The sequence below is a fragment of the Salmo trutta genome, unplaced genomic scaffold (genome assembly GCF_901001165.1).
Source record: "Salmo trutta unplaced genomic scaffold, fSalTru1.1, whole genome shotgun sequence".
NCBI classification, from domain to species: domain Eukaryota; kingdom Metazoa; phylum Chordata; class Actinopteri; order Salmoniformes; family Salmonidae; genus Salmo; species Salmo trutta.
The window spans coordinates 2105276-2131753 of NW_021822962.1; the positions used below are offsets into that span (position 1 = coordinate 2105276).

At 47.2% G+C, this 26478-nt stretch overlaps 1 protein-coding gene across 2 annotated transcripts in view; it reads right to left on the reverse strand.

Moving 5' to 3' along the window:
• The window catches only part of LOC115187662 (E3 ubiquitin-protein ligase MYLIP-A), a 34823-nt gene that overhangs the window by 6087 nt on the left and 2258 nt on the right, over positions 1-26478 (reverse strand). The window contains exons 3-5 of one of the 2 annotated variants that reach the window (XM_029746633.1): positions 11517-11702; positions 10754-10951; positions 2080-2244 (exon numbers count right to left, since the gene is read on the reverse strand). In XM_029746633.1, the coding sequence (XP_029602493.1) occupies positions 2080-2244; positions 10754-10951; positions 11517-11702 (549 nt within the window). Of the gene's footprint in view, positions 1-5; positions 740-796; positions 1481-1530; positions 1613-2079; positions 2245-10753; positions 10952-11516; positions 11703-26478 lie in introns of those variants that run through there. The other variant, XM_029746632.1, reaches the window with a different exon arrangement.

A 26478-nucleotide genomic window follows, 5' to 3' on the forward strand; every position in this document is an offset into this window, starting at 1 on the left:
CTGACCTGTAGAAGGCATGTTGTTGGTGTGTAAGCCATGCTACATGGTTGGTGGTTGCTGACCTGTAGAAGGCATGTTGTTGGTGTGTAAGCCATGCTACATGGTTGGTGGTTGCTGACCTGTAGAAGGCATGTTGTTGGTGTGTAAGGCATGCTACATGGTTGGTGGTTGCTGACCTGTAGAAGGCATGTTGATGGTGTGTAAGCCATGCTACATGGTTGGTGGTTGCTGACCTGTAGAAGGCATGTTGTTGGTATGTAAACCATGCTACATGGTTGGTGGTTGCTGCCCTGTAGAAGGCATGTTGTTGGTGTGTAAGCCATGCTACATGGTTGGTGGTTGCTGACCTGTAGAAGGCATGTTGTTGGTGTGTAAGCCATGCTACATGGTTGGTGGTTGCTGACCTGTAGAAGGCATGTTGTTGGTGTGTAAGGCATGCTACATGGTTGGTGGTTGCTGACCTGTAGAAGGCATGTTGTTGGTGTGTAAGCCATGCTACATGGTTGGTGGTTGCTGACCTGTAGAAGGCATGTTGTTGGTATGTAAGCCATGCTACATGGTTGGTGGTTGCTGACCTGTTGAAGGCATGTTGTTGGTGTGTAAGGCATGCTACATGGTTGGTGGTTGCTGACCTGTAGAAGGCATGTTGTTGGTGTGTAAGCCATGCTACATGGTTGGTGGTTGCTGACCTGTAGAAGGCATGTTGTTGGTATGTAAACCATGCTACATGGTTGCTGACCTGTAGAAGGCATGTTGTTGGTGTGTAAGCCATGCTACATGGTTGGTGGTTGCTGACCTGTAGAAGGCATGTTGTTGGTGTGTAAGCCATGCTACATGGTTGGTGGTTGCTGACCTGTAGAAGGCATGTTGTTGGTGTGTAAACCATGCTACATGGTTAGTGGTTGCTGACCTGTAGAAGGCATGTTGTTGGTGTGTAAGCCATGCTACATGGTTGGTGGTTGCTGACCTGTAGAAGGCATGTTGTTGGTGTGTAAGGCATGCTACATGGTTGGTGGTTGCTGACCTGTAGAAGGCATGTTGTTGGTGTGTAAGGCATGCTACATGGTTGGTGGTTGCTGACCTGTAGAAGGCATGTTGTTGGTGTGTAAGCCATGCTACATGGTTGGTGGTTGCTGACCTGTAGAAGGCATGATGTTGGTGTGTAAGGCATGCTACATGGTTGGTGGTTGCTGACCTGTAGAAGGCATGTTGTTGGTGTGTAAGCCATGCTACATGGTTGGTGGTTGCTGACCTGTAGGAGGCATGTTGTTGGTGTGTAAGCCATGCTATATGGTTGGTGGTTGCTGACCTGTAGAAGGCATGTTGTTGGTGTGTAAGCCATGCTACATGGTTGGTGGTTGCTGACCTGTAGAAGGCATGTTGTTGGTGTGTAAGCCATGCTACATGGTTGGTGGTTGCTGACCTGTAGAAGGCATGTTGTTGGTGTGTAAGGCATGCTACATGGTTGGTGGTTGCTGACCTGTAGAAGGCATGTTGTTGGTATGTAAGCCATGCTACATGGTTGCTGACCTGTAGAAGGCATGTTGTTGGTGTGTAAGCCATGCTACATGGTTGGTGGTTGCTGACCTGTAGAAGGCATGTTGTTGGTGTGTAAGGCATGCTACATGGTTGGTGGTTGCTGACCTGTAGAAGGCATGTTGTTGGTGTGTAAGCCATGCTACATGGTTGGTGGTTGCTGACCTGTAGAAGGCATGTTGTTGGTGTGTAAGCCATGCTACATGGTTGGTGGTTGCTGACCTGTAGAAGGCATGTTGTTGGTGTGTAAGCCATGCTACATGGTTGGTGGTTGCTGACCTGTAGAAGGCATGTTGTTAGTGTGTAAGCCATGCTACATGGTTGGTGGTTGCTGACCTGAAGAAGGCATGTTGTTGGTATGTAAGCCATGCTACATGGTTGGTGGTTGCTGACCTGAAGAAGGCATGTTGTTGGTATGTAAGCCACGCTACATGGTTGCTGACCTGTAGAAGGCATGTTGTTGGTATGTAAGCCATGCTACATGGTTGCTGACCTGTAGAAGGCATGTTGTTGGTATGTAAGCCATGCTACATGGTTGCTGACCTGTAGAAGGCGTGGGTCTCTGTGATGGCCCGGTACAGGCCGCTGGCAGCTCTGGTGCTTGTCATCTTAAACAGCAGGACCACATCCTCACCACTGTCCTTAGTGATGGTCATGCACACATTCTTCCCTGACTGGGTGGCCATCTGGATGATGGGATAAATTATCCTAGAACAGAGGACAGAGAGTCATTGTAGGCTCTATATAACTTCATATCTAATGTCCAACAGGAGAGCACTGCCTTGTGTGTCTAGACCTGTAGATAGAACTACATAATCACATATTAACGGTGTCTACGCTAACAGAAGCATGCTGCCTTGAGTTTGTATAACCGGTCAGTGTTATATTGTCAACTTTGCTACATCTGTATACAAAAACTGCACAGTAGAAAAAGACAGGCAGCCGACCTCAACTTTAGTTTTTTGTTTTTTTTCAATGCATCAACAAATAACATGTTTTGCATACAGCACTGTCAGGTTAGTTTAGTGAATATACCTGTTGCTGGGGGTGAAGTCAGGTTAGTTTAGTGAATATACCTGTTGGTGGGGGGGAAGTCAGGTAAGTTTAGTGAATATACCTGTTGGTGGGGCTGAAGTCAGGTTAGTTTAGTGAATATACCTGTTGCTGGGGGTGAAGTCAGGTTAGTTTAGTGAATATACCTGTTGGTGGGGGGAAGTCAGGTTAGTTTAGTGAATATACCTGTTGGTGGGGGTGAAGTCAGGTCAGTTTAGTGAATATACCTGTTGGTGGGGGTGAAGTCAGGTTAGTTTAGTGAATATACCTGTTGGTGGGGGGGAAGTCAGGTTAGTTTAGTGAATATACCTGTTGCTGGGGGTGAAGTCAGGTTAGTTTAGTGAATATACCTGTTGGTGGGGGTGAAGTCAGTTTAGTTTAGTGAATATACCTGTTGGTGGGGGTGAAGTCAGGTTAGTTTAGTGAATATACCTGTTGGTGGGGCTGAAGTCAGGTTAGTTTAGTGAATATACCTGTTGGTGGGGGGGAAGTCAGGTTAGTTTAGTGAATGTACCTGTTGGTGGGGGTGAAGTCAGGTTAGTTTAGTGAATATACCTGTTGGTGGGGCTGAAGTCAGGTCAGTTTAGTGAATATACCTGTTGGTGGGGCTGAAGTCAGGTTAGTTTAGTGAATATACCTGTTGATGGGGGGGAAGTCAGGTCAGTTTAGTGAATATACCTGTTGGTGGGGGGGGGAGTCAGGTTAGTTTAGTGAATATACCTGTTGGTGGGGGTGAAGTCAGGTTAGTTTAGTGAATATACCTGTTGGTGGGGGTGAAGTCAGGTCAGTTTAGTGAATATACCTGTTGGTGGGGGTGAAGTCAGGTTAGTTTAGTGAATATACCTGTTGGTGGGGGGGAAGTCAGGTTAGTTTAGTGAATATACCTGTTGCTGGGGGTGAAGTCAGGTTAGTTTAGTGAATATACCTGTTGGTGGGGGTGAAGTCAGTTTAGTTTAGTGAATATACCTGTTGGTGGGGGTGAAGTCAGGTTAGTTTAGTGAATATACCTGTTGGTGGGGCTGAAGTCAGGTTAGTTTAGTGAATATACCTGTTGGTGGGGGGGAAGTCAGGTTAGTTTAGTGAATGTACCTGTTGGTGGGGGTGAAGTCAGGTTAGTTTAGTGAATATACCTGTTGGTGGGGCTGAAGTCAGGTCAGTTTAGTGAATATACCTGTTGGTGGGGCTGAAGTCAGGTTAGTTTAGTGAATATACCTGTTGATGGGGGGGAAGTCAGGTCAGTTTAGTGAATATACCTGTTGGTGGGGGGGGAGTCAGGTTAGTTTAGTGAATATACCTGTTGGTGGGGGTGAAGTCAGGTTAGTTTAGTGAATATACCTGTTGGTGGGGGTGAAGTCAGGTTAGTTTAGTGAATATACCTGTTGGTGGGGGTGAAGTCAGGTTAGTTTAGTGAATATACCTGTTGGTGGGGGGGAAGTCAGGTTAGTTTAGTGAATATACCTGTTGGTGGGACTGAAGTCAGGTTAGTTTAGTGAATATACCTGTTGGTGGGGGGGAAGTCAGGTTAGTTTAGTGAATATACCTGTTGGTGGGGCTGAAGTCAGGTTAGTTTAGTGAATATACCTGTTGGTGGGACTGAAGTCAGGTTAGTTTAGTGAATATACCTGTTGGTGGGGGGGAAGTCAGGTTAGTTTAGTGAATATACCTGTTGCTGGGGGGGAAGTCAGGTTAGTTTAGTGAATATACCTGTTGGTGGGGGGAAGTCAGGTTAGTTTAGTGAATATACCTGTTGGTGGGGGGAAGTCAGGTCAGTTTAGTGAATATACCTGTTGGTGGGGGGAAGTCAGGTTAGTTTAGTGAATATACCTGTTGGTGGGGGTGAAGTCAGGTTAGTTTAGTGAATATACCTGTTGGTGGGACTGAAGTCAGGTTAGTTTAGTGAATATACCTGTTGGTGGGGCTGAAGTCAGGTTAGTTTAGTGAATATACCTGTTGGTGGGACTGAAGTCAGGTTAGTTTAGTGAATATACCTGTTGGTGGGGCTGAAGTCAGGTTAGTTTAGTGAATATACCTGTTGGTGGGGCTGAAGTCAGGTTAGTTTAGTGAATATACCTGTTGGTTGGGGTGAAGTCAGGTTAGTTTAGTGAATATACCTGTTGGTGGGGGGAAGTCAGGTTAGTTTAGTGAATATACCTGTTGGTGGGGGTGAAGTCAGGTCAGTTTAGTGAATATACCTGTTGGTGGGGCTGAAGTCAGGTTAGTTTAGTGAATATACCTGTTGGTGGGGGGAAGTCAGGTTAGTTTAGTGAATATACCTGTTGGTGGGGCTGAAGTCAGGTCAGTTTAGTGAATATACCTGTTGGTGGGGGTGACGTCAGGTTAGTTTAGTGAATATACCTGTTGGTGGGGCTGAAGTCAGGTTAGTTTAGTGAATATACCTGTTGGTGGGGCTGAAGTCAGGTTAGTTTAGTGAATATACCTGTTGGTGGGACTGAAGTCAGGTTAGTTTAGTGAATATACCTGTTGGTGGGGCTGAAGTCAGGTTAGTTTAGTGAATATACCTGTTGGTGGGGCTGAAGTCAGGTTAGTTTAGTGAATATACCTGTTGGTGGGGCTGAAGTCAGGTTAGTTTAGTGAATATACCTGTTGGTGGGGGTGAAGTCAGGTTAGTTTAGTGAATATACCTGTTGCTGGGGGTGAAGTCAGGTTAGTTTAGTGAATATACCTGTTGGTGGGGGTGAAGTCAGGTTAGTTTAGTGAATATACCTGTTGCTGGGGGTGAAGTCAGGTTAGTTTAGTGAATATACCTGTTGGTGGGACTGAAGTCAGGTTAGTTTAGTGAATATACCTGTTGGTGGGGGTGAAGTCAGGTTAGTTTAGTGAATATACCTGTTGGTGGGGGGGAAGTCAGGTTAGTTTAGTGAATATACCTGTTGGTGGGGGTGAAGTCAGGTTAGTTTAGTGAATATACCTGTTGGTGGGACTGAAGTCAGGTTAGTTTAGTGAATATACCTGTTGGTGGGGGGGGGGGAAGTCAGGTTAGTTTAGTGAATATACCTGTTGGTGGTGGTGAAGTCAGGTTAGTTTAGTGAATATACCTGTTGGTGGGGGTGAAGTTAGGTTAGTTTAGTGAATATACCTGTTGGTGAGGGTGAAGTTAGGTTAGTTTAGTGAATATACCTGTTGGTGGGGGTGAAGTCAGGTCATAGTTTAGTGAATATACCTGTTGGTGGGGGGGAAGTCAGGTTAGTTTAGTGAATATACCTGTTGGTGGGGGTGAAGTCAGGTTAGTTTAGTGAATATACCTGTTGGTGGGACTGAAGTCAGGTTAGTTTAGTGAATATACCTGTTGGTGGGGGGGGGGGAAGTCAGGTTAGTTTAGTGAATATACCTGTTGGTGGTGGTGAAGTCAGGTTAGTTTAGTGAATATACCTGTTGGTGGGGGTGAATTTAGGTTAGTTTAGTGAATATACCTGTTGGTGAGGGTGAAGTTAGGTTAGTTTAGTGAATATACCTGTTGGTGGGGGTGAAGTCAGGTTAGTTTAGTGAATATACCTGTTGGTGGGGGTGAAGTCAGGTCAGTTTAGTGAATATACCTGTTGGTGGGGGTGAAGTCAGGTTAGTTTAGTGAATATACCTGTTGCTGGGGGTGAAGTCAGGTTAGTTTAGTGAATATACCTGTTGGTGGGGGTGAAGTCAGGTCAGTTTAGTGAATATACCTGTTGTTGGGGGTGAAGTCAGGTTAGTTTAGTGAATATACCTGTTGGTGGGACTGAAGTCAGGTCAGTTTAGTGAATATACCTGTTGGTGGGGGTGAAGTCAGGTTAGTTTAGTGAATATACCTGTTGGTGGGACTGAAGTCAGGTTAGTTTAGTGAATATACCTGTTGGTGGGGGGGGGGGAAGTCAGGTTAGTTTAGTGAATATACCTGTTGGTGGGGGGGAAGTCAGGTTAGTTTAGTGAATATACCTGTTGGTGGGGCTGAAGTCAGGTTAGTTTAGTGAATATACCTGTTGGTGGGGCTGAAGTCAGGTTAGTTTAGTGAATATACCTGTTGGTGGGCCTGAAGTCAGGTTAGTTTAGTGAATATACCTGTTGGTGGGCCTGAAGTCAGGTTAGTTTAGTGAATATACCTGTTGGTGGGGGGGAAGTCACGTTAGTTTAGTGAATATACCTGTTGGTGGGACTGAAGTCAGGTTAGTTTAGTGAATATACCTGTTGGTGGGGGGGAAGTCAGGTTAGTTTAGTGAATATACCTGTTGGTGGGGGTGAAGTCAGGTCAGTTTAGTGAATATACCTGTTGGTGGGGCTGAAGTCAGGTTAGATTAGTGAATATACCTGTTGGTGGGACTGAAGTCAGGTTAGTTTAGTGAATATACCTGTTGGTGGGGGGAAGTCAGGTTAGTTTAGTGAATATACCTGTTGGTGGGGGTGAAGTCAGGTCAGTTTAGTGAATATACCTGTTGGTGGGGCTGAAGTCAGGTTAGTTTAGTGAATATACCAGTTGGTGGGGGGAAGTCAGGTTAGTTTAGTGAATATACCTGTTGGTGGGGGTGAAGTCAGGTTAGTTTAGTGAATATACCTGTTGGTGGGACTGAAGTCAGGTTAGTTTAGTGAATATACCTGTTGGTGGGGCTGAAGTCAGGTTAGTTTTGTGAATATACCTGTTGGTGGGTCTGAAGTCAGGTTAGTTTAGTGAATATACCTGTTGGTGGGGGTGAAGTCAGGTTAGTTTAGTGAATATACCTGTTGGTGGGGCTGAAGTCAGGTTAGTTTAGTGAATATACCTGTTGGTGGGGCTGAAGTCAGGTTAGTTTAGTGAATATACCTGTTGGTGGGGCTGAAGTCAGGTTAGTTTAGTGAATATACCTGTTGGTGGGGCTGAAGTCAGGTTAGTTTAGTGAATATACCTGTTGGTGGGACTGAAGTCAGGTTAGTTTAGTGAATATACCTGTTGGTGGGACTGAAGTCAGGTTAGTTTAGTGAATATACCTGTTGGTGGGGCTGAAGTCAGGTTAGTTTAGTGAATATACCTGTTGGTGGGGGGAAGTCAGGTTAGTTTAGTGAATATACCTGTTTGTGGGGGTGAAGTCAGGTCAGTTTAGTGAATATACCTGTTGGTGGGGCTGAAGTCAGGTTAGTTTAGTGAATATACCTGTTGGTGGGGGGAAGTCAGGTTAGTTTAGTGAATATACCTGTTGGTGGGGGTGACGTCAGGTTAGTTTAGTGAATATACCTGTTGGTGGGACTGAAGTCAGGTTAGTTTAGTGAATATACCTGTTGGTGGGGCTGAGTCAGGTTAGTTTAGTGAATATACCTGTTGGTGGGACTGAAGTCAGGTTAGTTTAGTGAATATACCTGTTGGTGGGGCTGAAGTCAGGTTAGTTTAGTGAATATACCTGTTGGTGGGGCTGAAGTCAGGTTAGTTTAGTGAATATACCTGTTGGTGGGGCTGAAGTCAGGTTAGTTTAGTGAATATACCTGTTGGTGGGGGTGAAGTCAGGTTAGTTTAGTGAATATACCTGTTGCTGGGGGTGAAGTCAGGTTAGTTTAGTGAATATACCTGTTGGTGGGGGTGAAGTCAGGTCAGTTTAGTGAATATACCTGTTGCTGGGGGTGAAGTCAGGTTAGTTTAGTGAATATACCTGTTGGTGGGACTGAAGTCAGGTTAGTTTAGTGAATATACCTGTTGGTGGGGGTGAAGTCAGGTTAGTTTAGAGAATATACCTGTTGGTGGGGGGAAAGTCAGGTTAGTTTAGTGAATATACCTGTTGGTGGGACTGAAGTCAGGTTAGTTTAGTGAATATACCTGTTGGTGGGACTGAAGTCAGGTTAGTTTAGTGAATATACCTGTTGGTGGGGGGGGGGGAAGTCAGGTTAGTTTAGTGAATATACCTGTTGGTGGTGGTGAAGTCAGGTTAGTTTAGTGAATATACCTGTTGGTGGGGGTGAAGTTAGGTTAGTTTAGTTTAGTGAATATACCTGTTGGTGAGGGTGAAGTTAGGTTAGTTTAGTGAATATACCTGTTGGTGGGGGTGAAGTCAGGTCAGTTTAGTGAATATACCTGTTGGTGGGGGTGAAGTCAGGTTAGTTTAGTGAATATACCTGTTGCTGGGGGTGAAGTCAGGTTAGTTTAGTGAATATACCTGTTGGTGGGGGTGAAGTCAGGTCAGTTTAGTGAATATACCTGTTGGTGGGAGGGGGGGGGGGGGAAGTCAGGTTAGTTTAGTGAATATACCTGTTGGTGGGGCTGAAGTCAGGTCAGTTTAGTGAATATACCTGTTGGTGGGGTGAAGTCAGGTTAGTTTAGTGAATATACCTGTTGGTGGGACTGAAGTCAGGTTAGTTTAGTGAATATACCTGTTGGTGGGGGGGAAGTCAGGTAGGTTAGTGGAATATACCTGTTGGTGGGGGGGAAGTCAGGTTAGTTTAGTGAATATACCTGTTGGTGGGGTGGGAAGTCAGGTTAGTTTAGTGAATATACCTGTTGGTGGGGGTGAAGTCAGGTTAGTTTAGTGAATATACCTGTTGGGGGGGCTGAAGTCAGGTTAGTTAGTGAATATACCTGTGGTGGGGCTGAAGTCAGGTTAGTTTAGTGAATATACCTGTTGGTGGGGCTGAAGTCAGGTTAGTTTAGTGAATATACCTGTTGGTGGGACTGAAGTCAGGTTAGTTTTAGTGAATATACCTGTTGGTGGGGGGTGAAGTCAGGTTAGTTTAGTGAATATACCTGTTGGTGGGGCTGAAGTCAGGTTAGTTTAGTGAATATACCTGTTGGTGGGACTGAAGTCAGGTTAGTTTAGTGAATATACCTGTTGGTGGGACTGAAGTCAGGTTAGTTTAGTGAATATACCTGTTGGTGGGGCTGAAGTCAGGTAGTTTAGTGAATATCCTGTTGGTGGGGGGAAGTCAGGTAGTTTTAGTGAATATACCTGTTGGTGGGGGTGAAGTCAGGTCAGTTTAGTGAATATACCTGTTGGTGGGGCTGAAGTCAGGTTAGTTTAGTGAATATACCTGTTGCTGGGGGTGAAGTCAGGTTAGTTTAGTGAATACCTGTTTGGTGGGGGTGAAGTCAGGTCAGTTTAGTGAATAACCTGTTGGTGGGGGGGGGGAAGTCAGGTTAGTTTAGTGAATATACCTGTTGGTTGGGACTGAAGTCAGGTCAGTTTAGTGAATATCCTGTTGGTGGGGGTGAAGTCAGGTTAGTTATAGTGAATAGTACCTGTTGGTTGGGACTGAAGTCAGGTTAGTTTAGTCAATATACCTGTTGGTGATGGGTGAAGTTAGTTAGTTTAGTGAATAACCTGTTGGTGGTGGGTTGAAGTCAGGTTATATGTTAGTGAATATACCTGTTTGGTGGGGGGGAAGTCAGGTTAGTTAGGTGAATATACCTGTTGGTGGGGGGTGAAGTCAGTTTAGTTTAGTGAATATACCTGTTGGTGGGACTGAAGTCAGGTTAGTTTAGTGAATATACCTGTTGGTGGGGGGGGGAAGTCAGGTTAGTTTAGTGAATATACCTGTTGGGTGGTGGTGAAGTCAGGTTAGTTTGAGTGAATATACCTGTTGGTGGGGGTGAAGTTAGGTTAGTTTAGTGAATATACCTGTTGGTGAGGGTGAAGTTAGGTTAGTTTAGTGAATATACCTGTTGGTGGGGGTGAAGTCAGGTTAGTTAGTGAATATACCTGTTGGTGGGGTGAAGTCAGGTCAGTTTAGTGAAATACCTGTTGTTGGGGGTGAAGTTAGGTTAGTTTATTGAATTACCTGTTGGTGAGGGTGAGTTAGGTTAGTTTAGTGAATATACCTGTTGGTGGGGGGAACTCAGGAGTTTAGTGAATATACCGGTTGGGTGGGACTGAAGTCAGAGTCAGTTAGTGAATATACCTGTGGTGGGGGTGTAAGTCAGGTCAGTTTAGTGAATATACCTGTTGTTGGGGACGAAGTAGGTTAGTTTAGTAAATTAACTGTGGTGGGGGGGAAGTCAGTTAGTAGTGAATTAACTGTTGGTGTGGGGGAACAGTCAGGTTAGTTTCGTGAATAACTGTTGGTGGGGCTGAAGTCAGGTCAGTTTAGTGAATATACCTGTTGGTGGGGGTGGAAGTCAGGGTTGGTTTTAGTGAATATACCTGTTGGTGGGGGTGAAAGTCAGGTTAGTTTAGTGAATATACCTGTTGGTGGGGCTGAAGTCAGGTCAGTTTAGTGAATATACCTGTTGATGGGGCTGAAGTCCTCCTGACAGATGGATACCCCTTCAGGGCCGACCCCTATAGCCAGCCTCTGTCCCTCTGAGTCCCTGGCCCAGTGCCACTCCACCCCGTAGTTCTCCAGGGAGGACACCAGCTGTAGGGCCTGGTACTCTGCTGACGCCTGGCTCAGACCCTCTAGCTCACGGTGCTTCTCCTGGATGCTGCAGACGGACACGGCAGGACGGGACAGAAGAGTTACATTTTCTGCTTTTGTAATACTGTTCAATCACCAGGGGGGCCCACCCATAGAATTAAAATGTTTTCTCCATTCTATTTAAAATGCTGCCACCAAATAATCCCTGCTGGGTTTTCATTTTTTTGTCCCTCCACTGTTTTTGAAAAATTATTATATAATTATTTTTTTTATCTACAAAATAAAATGTACTAAAACTAAACTAAACGCATGAGGAATGAGAACTGTACTTTAGTGCCCAGTAATGAATGTACGTAGCTGCAGGGCTAGCTGAGTCAGCAGCCTGGTGTTTTAGGGACAGATGTTGTGAATCCCATTTATATGCTGATTTGGGAGTACTTAGGCTCCTCCCACATCAAGGCAATAACAGAAGACCAAACCATAGTTTAGTCAGCTGTTCAGATGGCCTTCACAAATCAAAAAGGTAATACTTGTATCATCTTGCATCTAAAGCAGTTCTACAATCAGCACAGAGAAGTACTTAGTAGGAAATGGAATGCAGGTGGAGTCAAGTTAGTCATTGCTGTGCTAACCTGTTGATGGTTGCCAGGTCAGGCTCCTGTCTGAAGATCTGGCTGGAGCAGTACTTGGCTGTGTTCTGGTTGTAGTCTCCGAACTCAGCCTGGGCTAGGAGGGCACACAGCTCCTTGGCCTGCTCAGCCTCCATGTGCAGGCTGCCACTGTCCAGCTCTTCCTTTATGTGCAGGAAGAACATATGTCTGGAGGAGAGAGGGAGAGGGATGTGTAAAGGCTTATATGATGGACATGAGGAAGAACGAGAATACAACTTCACAAAACTGCAGTGATAACGGGGAAACTAATTAGACATGTTTGCCTCATCAAAAGAGGACATTGCACTGAAAAGAGGAATGAAGATAATCCTCTTTGTAGGCCCTAAATCTAGGTTGAAGATACTCAGGTTAGAACAACGTAATAACTACTATCACTGGTCCCTTTGTCTAGAATTCTTCCTCATTTATGGAATGAGTTATGGGATATTAGAATCCTCTTGTTGTTATCTTCAACATAGCCCTAAAAGAGGAAGAACAAGAATAGAGCTTAACTGATGATGGTAAACTAGCCCTCTGTGCCTCCTCAAAACAGGAAGTTGCACTGAATATAGGAATGAAGATAGCCTTCTTTATAAAATGACATTTCTCTCATGCCTGCTATGAGCGCTTGACCTTTCTGTCCACAGGGTCAGCTATCCATCTTATCTCTCCAGCGAGGAATGTGGGCGGCAGAATTGCTGGTACAGACAGGTCACAACCCCAGACAGTCCCATGCTACCAGGTGATAAACAGGAAGCCATTCCAAAACTACAAACTAAACAAACTCAGACTACAACACTGTTGTTGTGTCAGTCTGTGCTTCACTCCAATGTATACTACTACGGTGTAACGGCGCAGTGTCGGCGGTGTAACGGAGCAGTGTCGGTGGTGTAACGGAGCAGTGTCGGCGGTGTAACGGAGCAGTGTCGGCGGTGTAACGGAGCAGTGTCGGCGGTGTAACGGAGCAGTGTCGGCGGTGTAACGGAGCAGTGTCGGCGGTGTAACGGAGCAGTGTCGGCGGTGTAACGGAGCAGTGTCGGCGGTGTAACGGAGCAGTGTTGGCGGTGTAACGGAGCAGTGTCGGCGGTGTAAAAGCAAAGTCATAATGAAAGTCCTGAACCGTGCATCTGAAAATGTCAAAGCATACTTATGTGTTGTTAAAGTTTTTGAGATGAAGAACAGCGCGGGCCGCTCTGGGGGAACAGCTCGGGCCGCTCTGGGGGAACAGCGCGGGCCGCTCTGGGGGAACAGCGCGGGGCGCTCTGGGGGAACAGCTCTGGGGGAACAGCGCGGGCCGCTCTGGGGGAACAGCTCTGGGGGAACAGCGCGGGCAGCTCTGGGGGAACAGCTCTGGGGGAACAGCGCGGGCAGCTCTGGGGGAACAGCTCTGGGGGAACAGCGCGGGCAGCTCTGGGGGAACAGTGCGGGCAGCTCTGGGGGAACAGCGCGGGAAATGTCAAAATGTAAGGTGTATGTAAGGTGCATGGATGCGTGAATATGTGTGTGTGAACATGACTGAGTGGAAACTAAATAAACCTACAAAGGAACAAACAAAACAGGATCATACCTGGAGGAGCAGGGAGAGAGAAAGAGAGAGGTTAGTGGAGCAGTTTTATACCCTGAGCCCAGGTGGCTCCAATCACTAATGACCCTCCTCTGCCTGCAGGAGGAACCGCCCCTGCACTGCAGAGGAGGAGCCGTGACAGTAGCCTACAGTGGGTACATGAATCTACAGTACGTAGCCTACAGTGGGTAGATGAATCTACAGTACGTAGCCTACAGTGGGTATATGAATCTACAATACGTAGCCTACAGTGGGTACATGAATCTACAGTACGTAGCCTACAGTGGGTATATGAATGTACAGATGTAGCCTACAGTGGGTACATGAATCTACAGTACGTAGCCTACAGTGGGTACATGAATCTACAGATGTAGCCTACAGTGGGTACATGAATCTACAGTACGTAGCCTACAGTGGGTATATGAATCTACAGATGTAGCCTACAGTGGGTATATGAATGTACAGATGTAGCCTACAGTGGGTACATGAATCTACAGTACGTAGCCTACAGTGGGTACATGAATCTACAGATGTAGCCTACAGTGGGTACATGAATCTACAGTACGTAGCCTACAGTGGGTACATGAATCTACAGATGTAGCCTACAGTGGGTACATTAATCTACAGTACGTAGCCTACAGTGGGTATATTCATGTATGTTTCATGTCTCTAGTTCTACATTACGTAGCCTACAGTGGGTATATTCATGTATGTTTCATGGCTCTAGTTCTACAGATGTAGCCTACAGTGGGTATATTCATGTATATTTCATGTCTCTAGTTCTACAGTATGTAGCCTACAGTGGGTATTTTCATGTATGTTTCATGGCTCTAGTTCTACAGTATGTAGCCTACAGTGGGTATATTCATGTATGTTTCATGGCTCTAGTTCTACAGATGTAGCCTACAGTGGGTATATTCATGTATATTTCAGGTCTCTAGTTCTACAGTATGTAGCCTACAGTGGGTATATTCATGTATGTTTCATGGCTCTAGTTCTACAGTATGTAGCCTACAGTGGGTATATTCATGTATGTTTCATGGCTCTAGTTCTACAGTATGTAGCCTACAGTAGGTATATTCATGTATGTTTAATGGCTCTAGTTCTACATTACGTAGTCTACAGTGGGTATATTCATGTATGTTTCATGGCTCTAGTTCTACAGTATGTAGCCTACAGTGGGTATATTCATGTATGTTTCATGGCTCTAGTTCTACAGTATGTAGCCTACAGTAGGTATATTCATGTATGTTTAATGGCTCTAGTTCTACATTACGTAGTCTACAGTGGGTATATTCATGTATGTTTCATGGCTCTAGTTCTACAGATGTAGCCTACAGTGGGTATATTCATGTATGTTTAATGGCTCTAGTTCTACATTACGTAGTCTACAGTGGGTATATACATGTATGTTTCATGGCTCTAGTTCTACAGATGTAGCCTACAGTGGGTATATTCATGTATGTTTCATGTCTCTAGTTCTACATTATGTAGCCTACAGTGGGTATATTCATGTATGTTTAATGGCTCTAGTTCTACAGATGTAGCCTATCAAATCCTAACTGGCTCCCGTCACAGACACTGTAGGTACATGACTGACTGTCAGAGACACTGTAGCTACAGGACTGACTGTCAGAGACACTGTAGGTACAGGACTGACTGTCAGAGACACTGTAGGTAGAGGACTGACTGTCAGAGACACTGTAGGTACAGGACTGACTGTCAGAGACACTGTACATTTTACATTTACATTTTAGTCATTTAGCAGACGCTCTTATCCAGAGCGACTTACAGTAGTGAATGCATACATTTCATACATTTTTTTTTTTTTTCCTGTGCTGGCCCCCCGTGGGAACCGAACCCACAACCCTGGTGTTGCAAACACCATGCTCTACCAACTGAGCTACAGGGAAGGCTGTAGGTACAGGGAAGGCTGTAGGTACAGGACTGACTGTCAGAGACACTGTAGCTACAGGACTGACTGTCAGAGACACTGTAGGTACAGGACTGACTGTCAGAGACACTGTAGGTAGAGGACTGACTGTCAGAGACACTGTAGGTAGAGGACTGACTGTCAGAGACACTGTAGGTACAGGACTGACTGTCAGAGACACTGTAGGTACAGGACTGACTGTCAGAGACACTGTAGGTAGAGGACTGACTGTCAGAGACACTGTAGGTAGAGGACTGACTGTCAGAGACACTGTAGGTACAGGACTGACTGTCAGAGACACTGTAGGTACAGGACTGACTGTCAGAGACACTGTAGGTACAGGACTGACTGTCAGAGACACTGTAGGTACAGGACTGACTGTCAGAGACACTGTAGGTACAGGACTGACTGTCAGAGACACTGTAGGTACAGGACTGACTGTCAGAGACACTGTAGGTAGAGGACTGACTGTCAGAGACACTGTAGGTACAGGACTGACTGTCAGAGACACTGTAGGTAGAGGACTGACTGTCAGAGACACTGTAGGTAGAGGACTGACTGTCAGAGACACTGTAGGTACAGGACTGACTGTCAGAGACACTGTAGGTAGAGGACTGACTGTCAGAGACACTGTAGGTACAGGACTGACAGTCACAGACAAGACACTGTAGGTAGAGGACTGACTGTCAGAGACACTGTAGGTAGAGGACTGACTGTCAGAGACACTGTAGGTACAGGACTGACTGTCAGAGACACTGTAGGTAGAGGACTGACTGTCAGAGACACTGTAGGTACAGGACTGACTGTCAGAGACACTGTAGGTAGAGGACTGACTGTCAGAGACACTGTAGGTACAGGACTGACAGTCACAGACAAGACACTGTAGGTAGAGGACTGACTGTCAGAGACACTGTAGGTAGAGGACTGACTGTCAGAGACACTGTAGGTACAGGACTGACTGTCAGAGACACTGTAGGTAGAGGACTGACTGTCAGAGACACTGTAGGTAGAGGACTGACTGTCAGAGACACTGTAGGTACAGGACTGACTGTCAGAGACACTGTAGGTAGAGGACTGACTGTCAGAGACACTGTAGGTAGAGGACTGACTGTCAGAGACACTGTAGGTACAGGACTGACTGTCAGAGACACTGTAGGTAGAGGACTGACTGTCAGAGACACTGTAGGTAGAGGACTGACTGTCAGAGACACTGTAGGTACAGGACTGACTGTCACAGACAACACACTGTAGCAGCTGTTTTGACAAATGGTTTTACTCATTATGAATTTTAAATGGAAACTACCAACTCTCAACAACACATTCTCCCATGGTTCCTCTCAGCTGTAGCACAGATGAAGTGCTGAATGCTCTCTGGAACGGTTGGTATGTGAACTCTGCCCTGCAAGTTTATATCAGCAGAACATCCTATTTAAACAGCTTGTATGCAGCACAATGTGATAAAGCAGTGTGTGTGTGTTTAGCTAGTGGGGCTCTCAGCTGTAGCCAACAGGATGGATGCCTGCTTGGATTAACAATGGCTAGTGCCGTGTCTTCTCACTCTCAGCCAGCCAGGAGGTAGGGGGTGGCTGGATGTGTGTTCTCACTCTCAGCCAGCCAGGAGGTAGGGGGTGGCTGGATGTGTGTTCTCACTCTCAGCCAGCCAGGAGGTAGGGGGTGGCTGGATGTGTGTTCTCACTCTCAGCCAGCCAGGAGGTAGGGGGTGGCTGGATGTGTGTTCTCACTCTCAGCCAGCCAGGAGGTAGGGGGTGGCTGGATGTGTGTTCTCACTCTCAGCCAGCCAGGAGGTAGGAGGTGGCTGGATGTGTGTTCTCACTCTCAGCCAGCCAGGAGGTAGGGGGTGGCTGGATGTGTGTTCTCACTCTCAGCCAGCCAGGAGGTAGGGGGTGGCTGGATGTGTGGGACTGTGCATGCTAAGCCTGCAGGATGCATGGCTCTCATTGTCAGTGAGTGTGGAGCTGCATGTGGACTGCTGACAGACCGAGGGCCTCTCCCTCTCTTTTTTGCCCAACTCTTTCTGGGCCAGCAGAGCACGTGCTTAGAGACGACTTACATAAGCCTCCTGTTGAATTGATTCAACAAATCAAACATTGTTGTTACGAGTCATGATTCCCAAGGTGTGTTCTTTTACTTTTGGAATCATCTGAAGGCTGAGTGATTCAGTAGCACTATATTTACCACAATATTCATAAAATGTTTATTTTTAACTTATTGTGCGACAGCCTATACTTTGTTGTTATCTGCGATACATGGTTCATGTTCCATCGTTTGCAGAGTTTCCTTGTGTCAACCCAACTCAAGCAAAGGCTGAGAACACACCAATAGCGTGTTAGCCCATCCAGCAGACAAGGTAAAATAAGAATAAAATCGGTTGATGAATGCTTGAGCAAGGCACTTAACCCTCAACACATTTCACTGCATCCATCTGGTGAATGTGACAAAAACATGCATTTTTTGTTATAAAAATGTACACTTTCTAATCTTGCCACCTACATGACTGTATATTAGCTTGCATATTAGCCTGCATGCTCACATTAGGCGTATTATCCCGTGTTAGGCTTTGAGAATGAATAATTTAATCTACGTAGTCCTACTGTACATTAAGAAATGCTATGAATGTCCACGTAGATTACAGGATTTAGGCTACACCATGACATAGGATTAAGAGCATTTGTCATTTGCCTTTAAATTGACTTTCTCAATCCTTTGTTTAGCCAGAGAAGTTGTCCTTACTGCTTATGTTAAGGGTTCAGACATACTTTCCCACACCTGTCAGTTATGCAGTGTGTCTTTTCTGAAGTTCAGCATTTCAGATATGCCGTGTTATTAGTACAGGCCTCGTGTCAGCTGTGTTATTACTACAGGCCTCGTGTCAGCTGTGTTATTACTACAGGCCTCGTGTCCGCTGTGTTATTACTACAGGCCTCGTGTCCGCTGTGTTATTACTACAGGCCTCGTGTCCGCTGTGTTATTACTACAGGCCTCGTGTCAGCTGTGTTATTACTACAGGGCTAGCCTACTGTATATACTGTCTCTTCTCAAGACCAAACTATACTGAACAAAATTAAAAACACAACAGTTTCAACAATTTGACCTTGTTACAGTTCATATAAGGCAATCAGTCAATTGAAATGAATTCATGAGGTCCTAATCTATGGATTTCACATGACTGGGCAGGGGAGCAGCCATGGATGGGACTGTGAAGGCATAGGCCCACCCTCTGGGGAGCCTGGCCCAGCCAATCAGTATAAGTTTTTCCCCACAAAAAGGCTTTATTGAAGACAGAAATACTCTGCAGTTTCATCAGCTGTCCGGGTGGCTGGTCTCAGACAATCCCGCAGTTGAAGAAGCCAGATGTGGTCCTGGACTGGCGTGTTACACAAGGTCTGAGGTTGTGAGGCCAGTAGATTGTACTGATAAATTCTCTAAAACAACATTGCAGAAGGCTTGTGGTAGAGAAATTAACATTCAATTCTCTGGCAACAGCTCTGGTGGACATTCCTGCAGTCAGCATGCCAATTGCGCACTCCCTCAACTTGAGACATGGCATTGTGTTGTGTAACAGAACTGCACATTTTAGAGTGGCTTTTTATTGTCCCCAGCACATGGTGCACTTATGTAATGATCATGCCATTTAATCAGCTTCTTGATATGCCACACCTGTCAGGTGGATGGATTATCTTGGCAAAGGAGAAATGCTCACTGAGAGGGATGTATACAAATTTCTGCACAAAATTTGAAACAAATACGTTTTTTTGTCGGTATGGAAAATGTATAGGATCTTTTATTTCATGCTGCGTTGATATTTGTTCAGTATAGTTAGCCTACATATGGGCTGTCAGTGTGGAATTTAAGACTTAATTCAACACTGTCATTCTGTCCAAGTATACTCCTGTAGCAACAGCTCAGTGTGTTAAAGTAACCCTCTGACTGACTGCAGGATCCTCCTGTAGCAACAGCTCAGTGTGTTAAAGTAACCCTCTGACTGACTGCAGGATCCTCTTGTAGCAACAGCTCAGTGTGTTAAAGTAACCCTCTGACTGACTGCAGGATCCTCCTGTAGCAACAGCTCAGTGTGTTAAAGTAACCCTGCAGATGCAGAGTTCAACATAGTTCAAGTGAAGGTCAAGCAAATCATAGAGAAAGCAGACTATTACAATCATCTCTGATGGGTGGTTGAATGTTTGTGGCCAAGAAATAATGAACTACATCAGCTCCACCCCTCAACCAGTATTCTACAAGAGCACAGACACAAGGAACAACAGACACACCGGTCTCTACATTTCAGATGAGCTGAAGGCAGCCATCAATGACCTTGGACCACAGAAGGTATTTGCACTGGTGACAGACAATGCTGCAAACATCTTGGTTTAAAGTGGAGGAGTCCTACCCTCACATCACACCCACTGGCTGTGCTGCTCATGAATTGAATCTGCTCCTCAAGGACATCATAGCACTGAAAACAATGGATACACTCTACAAGGAAATGGTTAGGTATGTGAAGGGTCATCAAGTTATAGCAGCAATCTACCTCACCAAGCAAAGTGAGAAGAATAGGAGCACCACATTGAAGCTGCCCAGCAACACCCATTGGGGTGGTGGTGTCATGTTTGACAGTCTCCTGGAGGGGAAGGAGTCTCTCCAAGAAATGGCCATATCACAATCTGCCTATATGGACAGCCCCATCAAGAGGATCCTCCTGGATGATGTATTTTGGGAGAGAGTGGTAAGCAGCCTGAAACCTATAGCAGTAGCCATTGCACGGATTGAGGGAGACAATGCCATCCTGTCTGATGTTCAGACTCTGCTTGCAGATGTAAGAGAAGAAATCTATACTGCCCTGCCCACTTCACTGTGCTCCAAGCAGAGGAAACTGCAGTTCTGAACAGGGGAAAGGGCCTCAGATACACAAAGTCCCATTGCATCAGCCACCTGGTGGAAATGTTGGCACGATTGCCATATTGCATCTCCATCCCAAAGCCCTTGCTTGGAAGTGTACTTCACCAGACTACCAAGGCTTTGGGATGGAGATGCAATATGGCAGTCGTGCCAACATTTCCACCAGGTGGCTGATGCAATGGGACTTTGTGTATCTGAGGCCCTTTCCCCTGTTGCCTCCATCATCCTCCAAATCCCACCAACATCAGCCGCCTCAGAGCACAATTGGTCCTTGTTTGGGAACACACACACACCAAAATATGCAACCCTACTAAAAGTCACATACAGTAGGCTCCTGAACTAGCCTGAGGACTCATCCTGAATAAAAGTCACATACAGTAGGCTCCTGAACTAGCCTGAGGACTCATCCTGAATGTAACTCTGCTGCTCTATCGATCGCTCCACACATTGAAGAAACAATAGTGGGCATGGTGTTTGGCCAGAGCGACGTGGATGGTAGTCAGGCCACTCCCCTTCATGGCACAGTGGTCTGAATCTTGTCAGTCGATTCACGGTGTCAAGGTCACCCAGGGCAAACCAAACTGGTTTGACATGTCCGGGTTAACATGTCATTTGAAGCTATGCCCTAGTAGTAGGCTACTTTTTTTGGGGAAATCATTTTGTTATTGAAGAAAATACACTAGGCTCTAGTATTACTCTGGCTGGCAGGCATAGCATTGTAGGTACCCTGGCTGGCTGGTATAGTACTGTAGGTACCCTGGCTGGCTGGTATAGTACTGTAGGTACCCTGGCTGGCTGGTATAGTACTGTAGGTACCCTGGCTGGCAGGCATAGTACTGTAGGTACCCTGGCTGGTATAGTACTGTAGGTACCCTGGCTGGCTGGTATAGTACTGTAGGTAACCTGGCTGGTATAGTACTGTAGGTACCCTGGCTGGCTGGCATAGTACTGTAGGTACCCTGGTTGGCTGGTATAGTACTGTAGGTACCCTGGCTGGCTGGTATAGTACTGTAGGTACCCTGGCTGGCTGGTATAGTACTGTAGGTACCCTGGCTGGCTGGTATAGTACTGTAGGTACCCTGGCTGGCTGGCATAGTACTGTAGGTACCCTGGCTGGCTGGTATAGTACTGTAGGTACCCTGGCTGGCTGGTATAGTACTGTAGGTACCCTGGCTGGCTGGTATAGTACTGTAGGTACCCTGGCTGGCAGGCATAGTACTGTAGGTACCCTGGCTGGTATAGTACTGTAGGTACCCTGGCTGGCTGGTATAGTACTGTAGGTAACCTGGCTGGTATAGTACTGTAGGTACCCTGGCTGGCTGGCATAGTACTGTAGGTACCCTGGTTGGCTGGTATAGTACTGTAGGTACCCTGGCTGGCTGGTATAGTACTGTAGGTACCCTGGCTGGCTGGTATAGTACTGTAGGTACCCTGGCTGGCTGGTATAGTACTGTAGGTACCCTGGCTGGCTGGCATAGTACTGTAGGTACCCTGGCTGGCTGGTATAGTACTGTAGGTACCCTGGCTGGCTGGTATAGTACTGTAGGTACCCTGGCTGGCTGGCAGGCATAGTACTGTAGGTACCCTGGCTGGCTGGCAGGAATAGTACTGTAGGTACCCTGGCTGGCTGGCAGGCATAGTACTGTAGGTAACCTGGCTGGCAGGCATAGTATTGTAGGTAACCTGGCTGGCAGGTATAGTACTGTAGGTACCCTGGCTGGTATAGTACTGTAGGTACCCTGGCTGGCTGGTATAGTACTGTAGGTACCCTGGCTGGCAGGCATAGTACTGTAGGTACCCTGGCTGGTATAGTACTGTAGGTACCCTGGCTGGCTGGTATAGTACTGTAGGTACCCTGGCTGGCAGGCATAGTACTGTAGGTACCCTGGCTGGTATAGTACTGTAGGTAACCTGGCTGGCAGGTATAGTACTGTAGGTACCCTGGCTGGTATAGTACTGTAGGTACCCTGGCTGGCTGGTATAGTACTGTAGGTACCCTGGCTGGCAGGCATAGTACTGTAGGTACCCTGGCTGGCATAGTACTGTAGGTACCCTGGCTGGTATAGTACTGTAGGTACCCTGGCTGGCTGGTATAGTACTGTAGGTAACCTGGCTGGCAGGTATAGTACTGTAGGTACCCTGGCTGGTATAGTACTGTAGGTACCCTGGCTGGCTGGTATAGTACTGTAGGTACCCTGGCTGGCAGGCATAGTACTGTAGGTACCCTGGCTGGTATAGTACTGTAGGTACCCTGGCTGGCTGGTATAGTACTGTAGGTAACCTGGCTGGTATAGTACTGAAGGTACCCTGGCTGGCTGGCATAGTACTGTAGGTACCCTGGCTGGCTGGTATAGTACTGTAGGTACCCTGGCTGGCTGGTATAGTACTGTAGGTACCCTGGCTGGCTGGTATAGTACTGTAGGTACCCTGGCTGGCTGGCAGGCATAGTACTGTAGGTAACCTGGCTGGCAGGTATAGTACTGTAGGTAACCTGGCTGGCAGGTATAGTACTGTAGGTAACCTGGCTGGCTGGCAGGCATAGTACTGTAGGTACCCTGGCTGGCTGGCAGGCATAGTACTGTAGGTACCCTGGCTGGCTGGCAGGCATAGTACTGTAGGTAACCTGGCTGGCAGGCATAGTATTGTAGGTAACCTGGCTGGCAGGTATAGTACTGTAGGTAACCTGGCTGGCAGGTATAGTACTGTAGGTAACCTGGCTGGCAGGTATAGTACTGTAGGTAACCTGGCTGGCTGGTATAGTACTGTAGGTAACCTGGCTGGTATAGTACTGTAGGTACCCTGGCTGGCTGGTATAGTACTGTAGGTACCCTGGCTGGCTGGTATAGTACTGTAGGTACCCTGGCTGGCTGGTATAGTACTGTAGGTACCCTGGCTGGCTGGCATAGTACTGTAGGTACCCTGGCTGGCTGGTATAGTACTGTAGGTACCCTGGCTGGCTGGTATAGTACTGTAGGTACCCTGGCTGGCTGGTATAGTACTATAGGTACCTTGGCTGGCTGGTATAGTACTGTAGGTACCCTGGCTGGCTGGCATAGTACTGTAGGTACCCTGGCTGGCTGGCATAGTACTGTAGGTACCCTGGCTGGCAGGCATAGTACTGTAGGTACCCTGGCTGGCATAGTACTGTAGGTACCCTGGCTGGCTGGTATAGTACTGTAGGTAACCTGGCTGGCAGGTATAGTACTGTAGGTACCCTGGCTGGTATAGTACTGTAGGTACCCTGGCTGGCTGGTATAGTACTGTAGGTACCCTGGCTGGCAGGCATAGTACTGTAGGTACCCTGGCTGGTATAGTACTGTAGGTACCCTGGCTGGCTGGTATAGTACTGTAGGTAACCTGGCTGGTATAGTACTGTAGGTACCCTGGCTGGCTGGCATAGTACTGTAGGTACCCTGGCTGGCTGGTATAGTACTGTAGGTACCCTGGCTGGCTGGTATAGTACTGTAGGTACCCTGGCTGGCTGGTATAGTACTGTAGGTAACCTGGCTGGCAGGTATAGTACTGTAGGTACCCTGGCTGGTATAGTACTGTAGGTACCCTGGCTGGCTGGTATAGTACTGTAGGTACCCTGGCTGGCAGGCATAGTACTGTAGGTACCCTGGCTGGTATAGTACTGTAGGTACCCTGGCTGGCTGGTATAGTACTGTAGGTAACCTGGCTGGTATAGTACTGTAGGTACCCTGGCTGGCTGGCATAGTACTGTAGGTACCCTGGCTGGCTGGTATAGTACTGTAGGTACCCTGGCTGGCTGGTATAGTACTGTAGGTACCCTGGCTGGCTGGTATAGTACTGTAGGTACCCTGGCTGGCTGGCAGGCATAGTACTGTAGGTAACCTGGCTGGCAGGTATAGTACTGTAGGTAACCTGGCTGGCAGGTATAGTACTGTAGGTAACCTGGCTGGCTGGCAGGCATAGTACTGTAGGTACCCTGGCTGGCTGGCAGGCATAGTACTGTAGGTACCCTGGCTGGCTGGCAGGCATAGTACTGTAGGTAACCTGGCTGGCAGGCATAGTATTGTAGGTAACCTGGCTGGCAGGTATAGTACTGTAGGTAACCTGGCTGGCAGGTATAGTACTGTAGGTAACCTGGCTGGCAGGTATAGTACTGTAGGTAACCTGGCTGGCTGGTATAGTACTGTAGGTAACCTGGCTGGTATAGTACTGTAGGTACCCTGGCTGGCTGGTATAGTACTGTAGGTACCCTGGCTGGCTGGTATAGTACTGTAGGTACCCTGGCTGGCTGGTATAGTACTGTAGGTACCCTGGCTGGCTGGCATAGTACTGTAGGTACCCTGGCTGGCTGGTATAGTACTGTAGGTACCCTGGCTGGCTGGTATAGTACTGTAGGTACCCTGGCTGGCTGGTATAGTACTATAGGTACCTTGGCTGGCTGGTATAGTACTGTAGGTACCCTGGCTGGCTGGCATAGTACTGTAGGTACCCTGGCTGGCTGGCATAGTACTGTAGGTACCCTGGCTGGCTGGCATAGTACTGTAGGTACCCTGGCTGGCTGGTATAGTACTGTAGGTAACCTGGCTGGCAGGTATAGTACTGTAGGTACCCTGGCTGGTATAGTACTGTAGGTACCCTGGCTGGCTGGTATAGTACTGTAGGTACCCTGGCTGGCAGGCATAGTACTGTAGGTACCCTGGCTGGTATAGTACTGTAGGTACCCTGGCTGGCTGGTATAGTACTGTAGGTAACCTGGCTGGTATAGTACTGTAGGTACCCTGGCTGGCTGGCATAGTACTGTAGGTACCCTGGCTGGCTGGTATAGTACTGTAGGTACCCTGGCTGGCTGGTATAGTACTGTAGGTACCCTGGCTGGCTGGTATAGTACTGTAGGTACCCTGGCTGGCTGGCAGGCATAGTACTGTAGGTAACCTGGCTGGCAGGTATAGTACTGTAGGTAACCTGGCTGGCAGGTATAGTACTGTAGGTAACCTGGCTGGCTGGCAGGCATAGTACTGTAGGTACCCTGGCTGGCTGGCAGGCATAGTACTGTAGGTACCCTGGCTGGCTGGCAGGCATAGTACTGTAGGTAACCTGGCTGGCAGGCATAGTATTGTAGGTAACCTGGCTGGCAGGTATAGTACTGTAGGTAACCTGGCTGGCAGGTATAGTACTGTAGGTAACCTGGCTGGCAGGTATAGTACTGTAGGTAACCTGGCTGGCTGGTATAGTACTGTAGGTAACCTGGCTGGTATAGTACTGTAGGTACCCTGGCTGGCTGGTATAGTACTGTAGGTACCCTGGCTGGCTGGTATAGTACTGTAGGTACCCTGGCTGGCTGGTATAGTACTGTAGGTACCCTGGCTGGCTGGCATAGTACTGTAGGTACCCTGGCTGGCTGGTATAGTACTGTAGGTACCCTGGCTGGCTGGTATAGTACTGTAGGTACCCTGGCTGGCTGGTATAGTACTATAGGTACCTTGGCTGGCTGGTATAGTACTGTAGGTACCCTGGCTGGCTGGCATAGTACTGTAGGTACCCTGGCTGGCTGGCATAGTACTGTAGGTACCCTGGATGGCTGGTATAGTACTATAGGTACCCTGGCTGGCTGGTATAGTACTGTAGGTACCCTAGCTGGCTGGTATAGTACTATAGGTACCCTGGCTGGCTGGTATAGTACTGTAGGTACCCTGGCTGGCTGGCTGGCTGGTATAGTACTGTAGGTACCCTGGCTGGCTGGCTGGTATAGTACTATAGGTACCCTGGCTGGCTGGCTGGTATAGTACTGTAGGTACCCTGGCTGGCTGGCATAGTACTGTAGGTACCCTGGCTGGCAGGCATAGCATTGTAGGTACCCTGGCTGGCTGGTATAGTACTGTAGGTACCCTGGCTGGCTGGTATAGTACTATAGGTACCCTGGCTGGCTGGTATAGTACTGTAGGTACCCTGGCTTGCTGACAGGCATAGTACTGTAGGTACCCTGGCTGGCAGGTATAGTACTGTAGGTACCCTGGCTGGCATAGTACTGTAGGTACCCTGGTATAGTACTGTAGGTACCCTGGCTTGCTGGCAGGTATAGTACTGTAGGTACACTGGCTGGCTGGCATAGTTCTGTAGGTACCCTGGCTGGCTGGCATAGTTCTGTAGGTACCCTGGCTGGCTGGTATAGTACTATAGGTACCCTGGCTGGCTGGTATAGTACTGTAGATATCCTGGCTGGTATAGTACTGTAGGTACCCTGGTATAGTACTGTAGGTACCCTGGCATAGTACTGTAGGTACCCTGGCATAGTACTGTAGGTACCCTTGCTTGCTGGCAGGTATTTTACTGTAGGTTATTTGAATTCCATTTTTTATTTTTGTGAGCTCAATATGCATATTCCACAGTTTCTCTAGAGATATATCAGATCCAGACTGAACTGTGCGATGTGGTAGGGAGTTGTAGTTTCTCTAGAGATATATCAGATCCAGACTGAACTGTGCGATGTGGTAGGGAGTTGTAGTTTCTCTAGAGATATATCAGATCCAGACTGAACTGTGCGATGTGGTAGGGAGTTG